The sequence below is a fragment of the Fulmarus glacialis genome, unplaced genomic scaffold (genome assembly GCF_000690835.1).
Source record: "Fulmarus glacialis isolate BGI_N327 unplaced genomic scaffold, ASM69083v1 scaffold1013, whole genome shotgun sequence".
NCBI classification, from domain to species: Eukaryota; Metazoa; Chordata; class Aves; order Procellariiformes; family Procellariidae; genus Fulmarus; species Fulmarus glacialis.
Window position 1 is genome coordinate 2,195 of NW_009203358.1, and position 12,806 is coordinate 15,000.

Here is a 12,806-nt window from a genome sequence, read left to right on the forward strand (position 1 = left end):
TTTCACCATTGTTGACATTGGAATTATGTACGTTTGAGGAATCAATTGTACAACTGCTAGCTTTTTTGTCTAAAAGGTTACAGGTAGTTTTAACTTTTTTATATTGTTTGAGTATGGATACTTCTGGTGATTGAACCACAATATCAAGAGCTGGGCATGGAAATGGAATTGGTTCTGCTTATCCGGCTCGAGGAAAAGCTTGACATTCTCTGCTTACACGAGGTGTCCAGATAGCAGAAGCAGGGATTTCAGAGACTGTGCATCAATGATATCTACTGTTGGAATCTTAGTATATGCACACATACAGTAACAAGCATCCCCATTAAACACTTTTGGTAGTAAGATACTAAGTAAGTGCTGAGTATATTCTCTTTCTTGTTAGCGTGTAAATGAATGCTAAGTGATTAAAATAGGATAAAGAGGATTAAAGAATATAGGAATGGCATACTGGTCCACGCTAAGCTTTGTATTCTTCTGGGGTCAGTGTCTGGGAGAGCATCAGCCAAAACACAGGGTGTGGGGAGTGGGACAGCAAGAGCTAACCCTTGCTGTTTGTGGGCTGGGCTGCAGTTTTTGTTTGGTCACGTGCACCACCTACTCTGCGAAAGTGCCCTAAGTGAGTGGGACTGGCGTCTCCGGTATGTGACTGCTGGAGTACCTGATGGCAGAGTGTCTCCACCTGGCTGGGAATGCCACTTAGGACAGTAAAAAGGCTGGAACTATCACTTGCAGCTTGCCATCCATGGTGATGCAGACCTGGACAGGCTGCTGCAGAAAGCCAGTGTTGCTGGTGAGGGTGTTCTGCCCAATACCCAACTGTGCTCCTGTCCAAGAAGACTGAGACCCACCAAGCAAGGAGCAAGTAAAATGGACCAAGAAAAGAGAGGAACAGTCTGACTTCAGAAGTGGACACCTAGGGAAGAGTGAGAACTGTGCAAACATATACGATGCTTTCCTGTTACTCTGACCCAGATTCCTCGTTTTCACATCAGGGGATTTCCTAAGTCTGTGGTTTGTCTGCATAATAACCCAGTTTAGATCTCGCTTCTGAGTGCTTATCTCGCTTTCCCTGAACTCGTGCGGGCTTCTTGCATCCGTAGCATCAGCTGGCAGTGAGTTTTGTCAGTCTGCTACTTGTGTGAAGAGCTGCTTCCTTTTGCTGGCTTTGAACCTGACTCCTACTAGCCCAATGTTATGGCTTCTGTTTCTTGTATTGGAAGAGACAGCAGCTAACACCCATTGCCCGGCTACTGATGCTTTTATTGACCTCAGTTTTCCTTCAAACCCCAAGTTGTCTCTTTTCTGAATGAAAAATTTAGCCGCCTTAAGAAGCTGTTCCCTACCTTAGGCCTTATTGCCTTTCTTTGAACTGTTTCCAACAATACGCTTTTTGGGATGAAAGAATCAAATCTGCACAAAGACTTCAAAGTGCAGATGAACCATCATGACACAGCGATGTTTCTTCTTGTATCCTCTGCTTTTCTTAACAGTTCCTAACATTTGATTTTCTTTCACTGCGCTGCAACGCTGAGTTGATGCTCTGATTGATGCACTGACTTGATGCTCATTGCAGGGGGGTTGGACTAGATGATCTTTAAAGGTCCCTTCCAATCCAAACTACTCTATGATTCTATGATAGAGCTCTCCCAAGGACTCACCCTTGAGGGTCATGGATAGGTCAGAGCCTGGCATTGTATAGGTATATACTCTGCCTATGGAGCTGGGATTGTTTTACTCCATCTATGATTAAGAATTAAAAAAGATTTCTTCCCCTTCCCGAAGACTCTGCAAGAAGGTAATCTCCTCTTCTGGGGAAGAATGAACACCTTTCTCAAAGAAAATTGGGACTTTGCTGACCAAAGAGTGGGGAGAGGAAGAGTGAACTGCTCTCGCTTCCTGTCCAGTCCCATAATCTTTGTAGAGCTGTGTGTGAATGTGATCACATCATCACAAATGAATGGGTTGTTTCACAAAAAGTAAAAATTTACTTTTTAGTTGGTGTAGGTCAGCTAAAATTAATTTACCTCTGGCTGTGTTAGATAATAATGCATGCTAGGTGTTTATGTGATACAGAAATATTGCCTTACAGAAATATTGCACAAAATATAACTAGATGCAGTTTCTTCCTGTTGCACAGCTAGGGCAACTGTATTGCTGGTTTATTAGGCTTAAGAAGATAATCAAGTGTCAGTAACTTGGTACTGAATTAGTCAGTTGCTCCCTTCCAGTATTTTTCTTCTGTCCCATGTGCAGTGTGGATTTCAAATAGTGATTGTGTTACATGTATGTTGCCTGGGCGGATGCCAGCTGAATTCTTACCATACTAGTTCTTCAGTTTGGTTTTAAAAAACACCAATTCTGTAAATTGTAAGATAAGTTACTAATTCTTTGAAAAGAAGAAACTGAGTCTTTTGTCAGGATGACGTTTCATACAGTGGGCAGCTGAGGTCTTAAGTCTTGCAATGCTGCCTGTCACCGGTGGGTCTGGTAGGCTACATAATGTTAGTAGTTGTGACTTTTAGTGAGACAGGTGCTGAAACTAGAAAAATGTCTTATTCTTCTGATTACATCTTCAAAGTTACCTATGACTAGCTGTGTGTCTTTGTTTTGGGTTTTTCCCCCTTCTTGCACCTTTTTTCTTAACTGTGTCTGCTTTCAAAAAGGTTGTGCTGTTTACCAGTGTTTGAAATACATTTTTTTCCTTTTCTATAGTCCACTCAAGAGGCTTTTAGGATAGAATATGATACATTTGGTGAATTGAAGGTCCCAAGTGACAGATACTATGGTGCCCAGACTGTAAGATCTACAATGAACTTTAAGATTGGAGGTGTTTCAGAAAGAATGCCAGTAAGTCATTTAAAGCTGTGTTCATGTTTTTTTCTCTTTAAGTATGTTTTGGATGTGAGAGTGAATACCTTCTTTTTAGACTTTTGCTGGGAATATGAGCAACTTAGAGTTTTAAAGTTAGAAATTCCATGGCAATATATTGTTCTGTGGTAGAAATATTTTTTGGTGCATTTGAATAAATTGAATGTTGCTTTTGAATAATTATTTTATTGTGTTGCTTAATTTTTTTTAATAACCAGGATGAATAGAAATCTATCTTTCATTTTTCTGGAGATGAAAGACTGAGTGGAATAATTTGTTTGCTATAGCGTTATGCAGTTTGTTATTGAAGATGTTCAGTGTAGCATGAGTTGATACAAAGTTACTTTTTCACGTGAAGCTGTGCATAGAGCATTAGTGTGCATGCACTTTGTCATGCACTGGTTTTGCATGTGCTGAAACATATGTCAGTTTGCCCTCAAAAAGGCTATTTTAGAAATAGAGCCAGTTCTCCTTTTCTGTTCATTTTATTGCATGTAATCTTTTTCAATGCACAAAGCATATCTGGACTTACAGAGAAAGAATGAGCTGTGTTCTGCTTTCTGGACTGCTTGGATAAATATTACTGTTAATGGGAGCACAGGTCACGTGACCTGATTGCTCTTCTGTTTGGTTGATGGGCTACTCCTGGATTTAAGTTCAGAAGTTTGGTTTAGAACTAGACCTGCACTATAGGTTCCTAAAATGTCCTTTGGGGGGGGGGGAATTACATATTTAAACTTACTCTTGTGTCTCAGGTTCAAGTTATAAGGGCTTTTGGCATCTTGAAGAGAGCAGCTGCTGAAGTAAATCAAGATTACGGTCTCGACCCAAAGATTGCTAATGCTATTGTAAAGGCAGCAAATGAGGTAGGAACAAACTGTTCAAAATACTAGAACTGTCATTGTATTTTTGTTAGTAAATTTTGTTTTCAGAGTGAGAAATCATGTACTTAATATAATGTTTTACTATTTTACTTTTTACATTTATAGAAGTGACAAAATGTTCAAATACATTTTGATACTTAAGTTATAAAAACAATCTGATTTTTCCCCTCTATTAAGACTACTCATTACTTGCATAGTGCTGACTCTTACCAGATGAATGGTATAAAAAAACCTAGGAGGGGAATGGAATCTCAGTTCATTCAGCTAATGTGAAGTCTGACATGCCAAGCAAAGCTTTTTCGTTTTGGAAGTCTCCAATCTGTTAAGCAATTGCATCTTGGTAATGTGAAGACCATCTGCAATCTGAATAGTTTCTCTGTTACTAGTCTATTTCTTCTTCAGACTTAAGCTTACTAGTAAATCTGTGCTTTTTAAGTATCACTTTTATAGCTAAAGAGGATATGATGTGACACACAGAGGCATCTCCTCTTTCTCAGGATAAATGCCACCCAAGTGCACAGAGTTTTGAATGATCATTATTTGAAGTATGGTAATATCAGATGTGTTGCTTTGTGTAAATCAACAGATTATTTACCTAGAAGCATTGTTTTACAGAGCTTTCTTGGTCTGACTAGCTTCAAAACATTTCAGTATTTGCAGAAGCCTTATCTTCTTTCTACCAACTGTAGCACCATAAGTCCCAAGACCCAAGAGCTTTGGAGGACTCCAGAATATGTCCAGTCTCTGCTTGTGGTTTCTAGGGTTCTCCTAGTTAAAGGTGGATCCGAAGTTTTGGTGGCTAAAGGCTACTTAGTTTAGATTCGTGGGTTCTGAAAGTTGTTTGGGGCTTTTTTGTTGTGTTTTAAAAACACTCCTGCAGTAATAGCCTTTCCCTTACCTCCAAAATAATTTTCTAATATAACTGAAAAAGAAAGAGAGACAGCAAGGAATCAAGTTACTCTTGGAGGTGGGAACTTTGCCTCTGTATAAGATGGGAAATACATAAGATTCTTCCCTGAAAAGCATAATTCTAGGAGGACTGATGTATCCTGATAATCTGGAGATAGTTGTCTAGCCTCAGAGTTGTGACAACGATCCTTTGCTTTGCATTCTCAATTTTTCTGAGGCTAGTATGTGTGGTGGTGATACTTCTGAGCACGGGTTTTGATACTATCACAAACACACATTTACAATAATCTCTAAATGCATCTAAGGCTCAACAGGCTCCAAAAAATGTAGATCAAACAGGAGACTATTTGTACCTGTTGTTCTGTTTTGATTTGAGATAGTAGTTGTCATAGCCTACCTACAGAAGATGTAAGTTGGTATAGTCATTTTTGGCTGATCAGGACCTTGTTCCCATGGGTAATCAGCAAGTCAGTACGTATGAATCTTTTTAAGTCCATGTGGTTCTCTTACTTGTTTATATGTGTAACATATTCAGTTACAGTTCAGGTACAGTAAAGACAGTCACGAGTCCTTTTTAGGCACCTCTCAATTTAAAGCCATGTAGGTCCAGGGCGGTATTAGGGAAAGCTTGCCTTACAGGAAGAAGGTGTTTGATACCAGCAACCATCCGCTGGCTCATTGTGTTGATGCAAAATCTAATGTCCACAGGTATAAGAGGTCTGGAACTTCCCTGTATGAAATTTATTTCTGGAGAAATTTCAGAGTCCAATCTTGCAGATGTCATGTACTGCATGTGCATGACAGATGACCTTTGGCAAAAACACTTCTTCTGGGGGACTCTTTGCCATAAGGAATGGACTTCTGAATTCCGCTAATTCAGATTGTTGTATAGTTGTGATCAGTGTTCATGATAAAACTGTGCAGCTGTTGAGCTTGATTTCCTAGGAGAAAGCAGTGCATCCGTGCTGATGAGGAGTTTGTAAACAGGTAAGTGCTGTCCGAAAACTGCTGTTTCTGACACCCAAAGGGTGGTCATGACCCAAGGAGGCACACAACACTGAATTAGTACCTTGAAGCACCTTACATGCTCTGGTTGAGAAACTACTTAACATATTTTCCTTCCCTGGGAGATCTTACTAAGCTGAGCAAATAACTGTGGAAGGGAGAACCAGCACGTACTACCTCTAGTCCTACCCAGGAAGATTAGAATCTGAATTGCTTTAAAATTTGGGAAGGGGGGGATGTTTTTGGACTTACAAAATCATCTGCATTGTTTGGGAAACAGAAGATATAACCCAAAGTACCTTTTAAAAATCTTTTCTTTCAATGACTGCAGAACATGAAATCAAATGTATTTCTCTGTGTTTAAGAATTCAGCATCTTCAAAAAGCATAGCAAAAGTTTTTGCCCTTTTAATATCTGGTATTACATCAAACTCTTTAATTATTCTGGTATAAATTCACAATTGTTATATGTAAATTTACAAATATAATGGAGAACATTATTTGAATTTTAGCTATAAAATTCTCAAGTTTATGCCTTTTTTTTTTTTTTTTTTTTGTTCCAGTAGAACAACTTTTCTCTCTCTTTTTCCATTATAGGTAGCTGAAGGAAAATTAAATGATCACTTCCCATTGGTGGTGTGGCAGACTGGGTCTGGAACTCAAACCAATATGAATGTCAATGAAGTCATCAGCAATAGAGCTATTGAGATAATGGGGGGCAAACTGGGGAGCAAAAACCCAGTACATCCGAATGATCATGTTAACAAAAGCCAGGTCATTATAGTTGTATTGTACTACTTTTAATGTCAAAAGTATGTTTTTTAATTGTGAATTTTGAATTCTCTTATAGCCACTGTTTAGATTTAAAAAAAAAAAAAAAAAGGAGTTTTGTGTACAGCTTGGGCAGCAATTTTCCAGGTTTTTCAATTTAAATGAACTTTAAAATGTTGGTCAGTGACAGCATGAGCTTTTTAGATTAAAAATTTTGAACTCATTCATGACAGATGAATTCACACATGAGGTAGTGGGCAGACGTGGCCTGGTGACAACCACTGCTACTGACACAGTCTTAAAGAAGTTAAATATAGATCCAGTTTCTAAAGGTTGGATACTTACAACTGTTATCTCCATAATGCATTACATAAAGCATGTAGAAAAAAAAAAAAAATGGCTAAAGTCATTTAACTTGGGTTAATTTTTCCCCAAGGATCGTGGTAGGCCTTTTTATTATACTTCACTCTTAATATTTCCTTCAGATTAACTGAAGTTTAAGCCACTGACTTGGTTATATCCCTTGCTGATCTTTTGTGATTACTCAATATCCTGGGAACTATGGATTTAACATCAAAGCAACACATAGGTGTTTTAAAGTCACCTACAATTCTTTTAAAATCATCCATCCATTTGTTACCTGTCTCTCATAACTACTATAGTAATTCTTTTTTTTTTTGTCCCAATGTTGTTGTGAACAATCTACTCAAGTTAACTTTCTGTGGGTATAGTTATAAAAAGTTGATTTTATCAATAAGGTGCTGGACTGGAATTTGGAAGATTTGATTATTCCTGCAGATTGACTTGTGGAACATTCCTAATTTGCTTACTCTTAGTTTAGTTTCTTCTTGTTTATAAAATAAAGAGAATAAAGCCACACATGTACCTCTTACAGCAACAATGGTGAGAAAAGCTTGTAAATAAATTTCTTGAACTTCCTTCACAGAGTTCAAACGACACTTTCCCAACGGCAATGCATATTGCTGCTGCCCAGGAGGTTAATGAGGTGTTGTTACCTGGACTAAAGAAGCTACAGAATGCACTTGAAGCAAAATCCAAAGAATTTTCCCAAATCATAAAAATAGGGCGCACTCATACACAAGATGCTGTTCCACTTACGCTTGGACAGGTAAAAAAAAAACAAATTATGCTTTTGTTTGGAAATTTCTTGTAAATATATTGGAGGAAACTGAGGCAAACTTGAGGACACCTAAATTAAGTTGATAGTTTTAAGAGAAATTATAGGAGAGTGGCTGAATCTCAGTCAGAGTACTTTCATCTTTATTGGAGTTTGCTGGATGCTGTACTCCAATAACTGCATCATCAATTTTCTTAATTTTTTCCCATGTGTGTTTTACTTCTAACACTAGTAAGATATAAATGATTTTTAAAAGATGTTCCATTACCAAATAACACAACGTGATATTTCTGTTACGCTGACATTGGAAGGAAGAAGGTAGGTAGTCTGTAATCTGTAAGCTTATATAAATGAGGTTTTACCAACACAGAAAACTACTAAGTATTTTGAACAAAAATCTTTTCTATATGATCATATATATACGATAGCAAATCTTTGTTATCATATTGTCAAGAATGGCTTATGTTACATTAATTTGGTAATGAATTAGCTTAAACTGAATTGATAAAAATCCATGTAAAATTTGTGGATTTTTTCCAAGAATGCATAGGTGGGGTTTTTACTAACTAAAATTAAGTGAACAAAGCCCAAGATCTGTTTCTCTAATTGTACCTTGAGCACATTAGTTTAATCTGAGAGCTGATTTACCTTGGATTCGGATCCTGCTAAGTACACAACTGAGGTAAAAGGCAAGAGAAAGATGTGTTGTGTTTACATTTTTATATATGTAGGTTGTTTTTATGTGTAATTGTTTGTAGTGTGAAAGCAGTCTTCTAATATATGTAAACTTTCCCTCTTAATGAAGACATGTTAAGATTTAGCATTTGGGTAAAGTTCAGTGCCTTCAGGTTTTTGAAGAAATTAGTCCAATCAAAAATCTAAATAATTCTAGGTGCTTATTCTTGGTTGTTGTCTTTGTTCCTTTATTTTGTCCTCCTTTCTTTCAAAGGAATTTAGTGGCTATGTGCAACAAATTAAATATGGTGTGGCTAGGATTGAATCAACCATGCCAAGAGTGTATCAGCTGGCAGCTGGCGGGACTGCAGTTGGTACAGGATTAAACACAAGAATTGGCTTTGCTGAGAAAGTTGCTGCTAAAGTGGCTGAACTGACGGGTGAGGAATGATTATTTCGGAGTTATCAGTAAAGCAGTATATGAACATACAGTGAAATTCAAACTAAATTTTTCAGTTTCTGTACTTCTCATAAGCTCAAATTGTATTTATATTTTAACGTGAAACTTTCTGTTAATGCCGTATGTTATATGCCTTGTACTTAAGATTTTTCATGCAATGTATTTTTATAATTATACTCAGTGCATTGAAAGTGACTGAAATTACCATGTTCTTCTGAGCAGGGCTTATTGGAGATGGATGCAGTTTCAGGCTTCTATTATTAGCCCAGCTATAATGCTTCTGTCTTGATCTTTGCTCCTCTGGCTCTCTTAATCTACAGTGACTTGGCACAAAAGAAGGGGAAAAAACCCTCCCAAAGCCACTATGTTTTTTCATGTGAAAGAGTAAAAAGTTAGCTGTCTGATTTTTTGATGCTGTCTTTATAGGTCTTAAAACTTAATTTACAGAGCCATTGAGTTTTTTGATCCGTAAACCAGGTCTTCTGTGTCACAGTATCAGTTTTTAAAATACCCACAAAATGTATGTCTGTCATTTAAATTTGCTGTAAAATCTGAAACTGCTTAAGAACAATAGTTTTGTTTTAATGGATCTATTATTCACTGTCTTGTAGAGGGTCAAGACTTTCTTGTATCCTGAGAGGGAAGAAGTAACTTGTCATAAGCAACAGCTGCTGAGAAGCAGTACAGGCCTTGTTTTGGGACTTGAAGGAGCCATTGGTGGTGTTAGGAAGCTCTCCCGTCTTAACGTTTGTTAGGTGTACCATATGGGCAGGTTGTACAAGTTTAACACAAGTATTGTTTTAAACGGACTATTGAAGTTCCACATGTTCGTACAGGGGAAATTTATTGGCAAAGGCAATAGGGAAAGTTTGGAATGATCTCTGCAACTGAGAAGGCAGCTATGCAATTCAGAAGCCTGTGCGAAATTGGGTGGGATTTGGTGTTTGGCAGGAACTGCAGAACACTAGAAATTATGGGGTTATGCTGCTCGTTTGAACTGGCAATGTAAGCTCAGACCAGTAGTTTTGTGGGGCAGAAGTCCAGCCCACCGTCAGTCCTTAGTGATGTCTATTACCATTAATAAAATTCTGCTGAGACTTTTCTTCCAGGGCAAAGCCCTGAAGAAATGTTTTTCATTATGGAACCTAGCGTTAAATTTCAGGCATTTAATTAATGTAAACAGCGCTGTTGCTTCAATTGCTCCTGTGTTCTTGCTGTTGGCAGCAGTTTCAGTCATCCTCCTAAGTCTGAATCAGCTTGCACATGTTCTGTCTGGTTTGTTGTTCCCTTCCAGTGCTGATACTTGGATGCATCTTTTTTCTTTAAGCAGCTAATTCCATTGTGATTACTTTTTATTTATCCTAATGTCTGCACTGTGCTGCAAAAACCTCAATTTTCATAAATGGGAGAAAGCATCCTGGCAACTGACAATCTAAAGAATCTAACTTGATTTAATGGAAGAAATACTTAAGTTTGGGCTAACTTGTAAGGGATTCTTGACATTCACAAAGTACTGTGTTGCAAAGCAATGCTTAGTATGCAACACAGTATGAAAGCTTGAAATTTGTACCTTTGTTGTGAGTAGATGGGCCAATTTCATATTCTTTCACATTTTAGTGACTTCTGTTGTGTCTTTTGTATTAAATTTAGTCTGTTTAAGAAATATGTTTGTGAGGAAAGGTCTAGAGAAGAGAGATGATCTTACAGTGTCATTATTATTTTTTTATTTATTAAGCTAATTATGTGTTTGATTATCTGGTTTATGTCTGCAAGGAAGTGCCTCACTGGTTTAATATTTCCTGCTCTCCCTGTAGGTTTGCCTTTTGTCACTGCTCCGAATAAGTTTGAAGCTCTTGCGGCTCATGATGCTCTAGTTGAACTCAGTGGAGCTATGAACACAGTGGCATGTAGTCTGATGAAAATAGCTAATGATATTCGTTTCCTGGGTTCTGGACCACGCTCTGGACTAGGAGAACTCATTCTGCCTGAAAATGAACCAGGAAGCAGCATCATGCCAGGTACAGAGAAAACATACCGAGAAAAATTGCCTGTTTCTTTTGTTTTGGACTGTTAACTCTTAACAGATACTTAACCAAACAAATGTCAGTAAGTCCATGATTCAACACTTCTGTCAGTTTTTATCTTCTGCCATATTTTACCAAAATTTGTGTTTCTAAAAATACTTGCTTGCACAGCTGTTCATTGCGAAGTATTTGGTGGAGAATAGTATCTGTAAACATATAATATGACTTTATTAATACAAGTATACTTCTCAAAACCTTCTTTTAGAATTGCAAGTTCTCTACAATTTTTGTGTAAAGACTTTGGTGAAACAAGCTTTTATGAATTGTAGCAATATCATGATGTAAATTGACTTCTGTCTTCTTAGCATAGAACATAGATTAGCGTTATGTACTCACATGTTCTCCTCTGCAATGATCCCAGTGTATGCGAGGATAAGAAAGGAAGGAATAATATTAGTAATCATTCCGCGCCTCCCTCCTAAAGAAAGTATGTGTATGTGAATATTGTACATCCAAAACTGTTCTAAGCATATTCTTCCTGTGTGATAAATTATAAAAGAAACTGGTCGTGAGCATATCTGGCTTTCAAAAAAGCAGATAATGAATGTTCTTATTAGGATTATTTCTAGAAATGAAAGCAACCATAAAACTTTCTTGTTAGGAGGTCACTCTAATTTGTTTGGTTGTTTTTTTCTCCTGATAAAGTAAACAAAGTGAATTAATTTTATTACAAAGTAATTCTAACAAATTAGTAATACTTTTCTTAAGTTGACTGAGATTTGGTAATGATTTATCAGAAATGCTTACTTACACGAATAAAGACAGGTTATAATCTCTTGACTATTAAGAACCATAGCAATTAACAGCTGCTTAGCTCATGCACATTTTATCCAGCTCTCAAAATCTTGGTAGATTGCTAAAGCAGCCATAGCTGCTTTAAAAATCCTAGCTGAATTACTGGAATAGTACAGTGAATTTAATATCATTTATGGCAATTATTTCTTTTCTGTGGTGCACAGATACAGATGAGTAAGACATGTTACCTCCTATGAAACATCTTCTGTTGGGTGTGATTTGGTAAACGAGGGAAGTGCTGATGGGTTTTTTTTTTCCTTCTTTGGTAACCTTTTTCTCTCCCTTCCACAACCAGGAAAAGTAAACCCTACCCAGTGTGAAGCTGTAACCATGGTCGCAGCCCATTTGGTAAATGAGGGAAGTGCTGATGGGTTTTTTTTTTTCCTTCTTTGGTTACCTTTTTCTCTCCCTTCCACAACCAGGAAAAGTAAACCCTACCCAGTGTGAAGCTGTAACCATGGTCGCAGCCCAAGTTATGGGAAACCATGTTGCTGTTACTGTAGGAGGTAGCAATGGACACTTTGAACTGAATGTTTTTAAGCCCATGATGGTAAGTTCATAAAGTTTTAAATATCTAGGACTTTTAAAATCATCATTTGTGCAATCAGGTAACTCAGGGAAAAAAAACCTCAGTGAATAATTGGTCAATACAAGCACCAGAGAAGCTGATAAAAATGTGAGAACAAATTTTATTCTTTTGTATGGCAAGTTCTTGTTATTTTGACAGGGAACTGGCAATGTTTTTTACATGAAACTATCTCATGCAGATAAGCTTTTATCCTAAAAATGTATGCTTATCATCAGCCTAAGGAAGCAGGGAGAGGGGAACATAGAGACAAAATTTTGTCCAAAGCTGAAGAGAATTTGGTATTTTAGCTAAAAATGAGGATTTTTTTTCTTTAGCAATTATCTGTCACTGATTTCTGTTACTGCTGAATACTAAAGGATTACATGCTTTTGGCAAGTGAGTCATGTAAAATTGTAAATGATTAGTCTTAGACTCCAGTATTTAAAATAATGTCTGCCTTCTACAGTGTAAGCAGGATACACCAACATACATACTGTGTGTAAGATGTTGAATGAATAGTATAGCTGTTAGTGTAGTGATGATAGTTTAAAAAGAATGAAGGTGACTTATGGAAAAGATCTTAATATTAAATAGAAATAAAAAGAAAATTTTTGAGATTTTGTCATCTTGTTAGAAATAAGAGGCACAAA

General features: G+C 37.1%; 1 protein-coding gene across 1 annotated transcript in view; it reads left to right on the forward strand.

Annotated features, from left to right (window-relative positions):
- Positions 1-2,712: 2,712 nt before the first annotated feature.
- FH (fumarate hydratase) overlaps positions 2,713-12,806 on the forward strand; it is a gene marked incomplete at its 5' end in the record, with an annotated part of 11,768 nt that continues 1,674 nt past the window's right edge. Inside the window, 7 exons of the mRNA XM_009574589.1 lie at positions 2,713-2,847; positions 3,624-3,734; positions 6,263-6,439; positions 7,383-7,565; positions 8,524-8,689; positions 10,524-10,727; positions 12,011-12,138. Coding sequence (XP_009572884.1) covers positions 2,713-2,847; positions 3,624-3,734; positions 6,263-6,439; positions 7,383-7,565; positions 8,524-8,689; positions 10,524-10,727; positions 12,011-12,138 — 1,104 coding nt within the window. The remainder of the gene's footprint in view (positions 2,848-3,623; positions 3,735-6,262; positions 6,440-7,382; positions 7,566-8,523; positions 8,690-10,523; positions 10,728-12,010; positions 12,139-12,806) is intronic.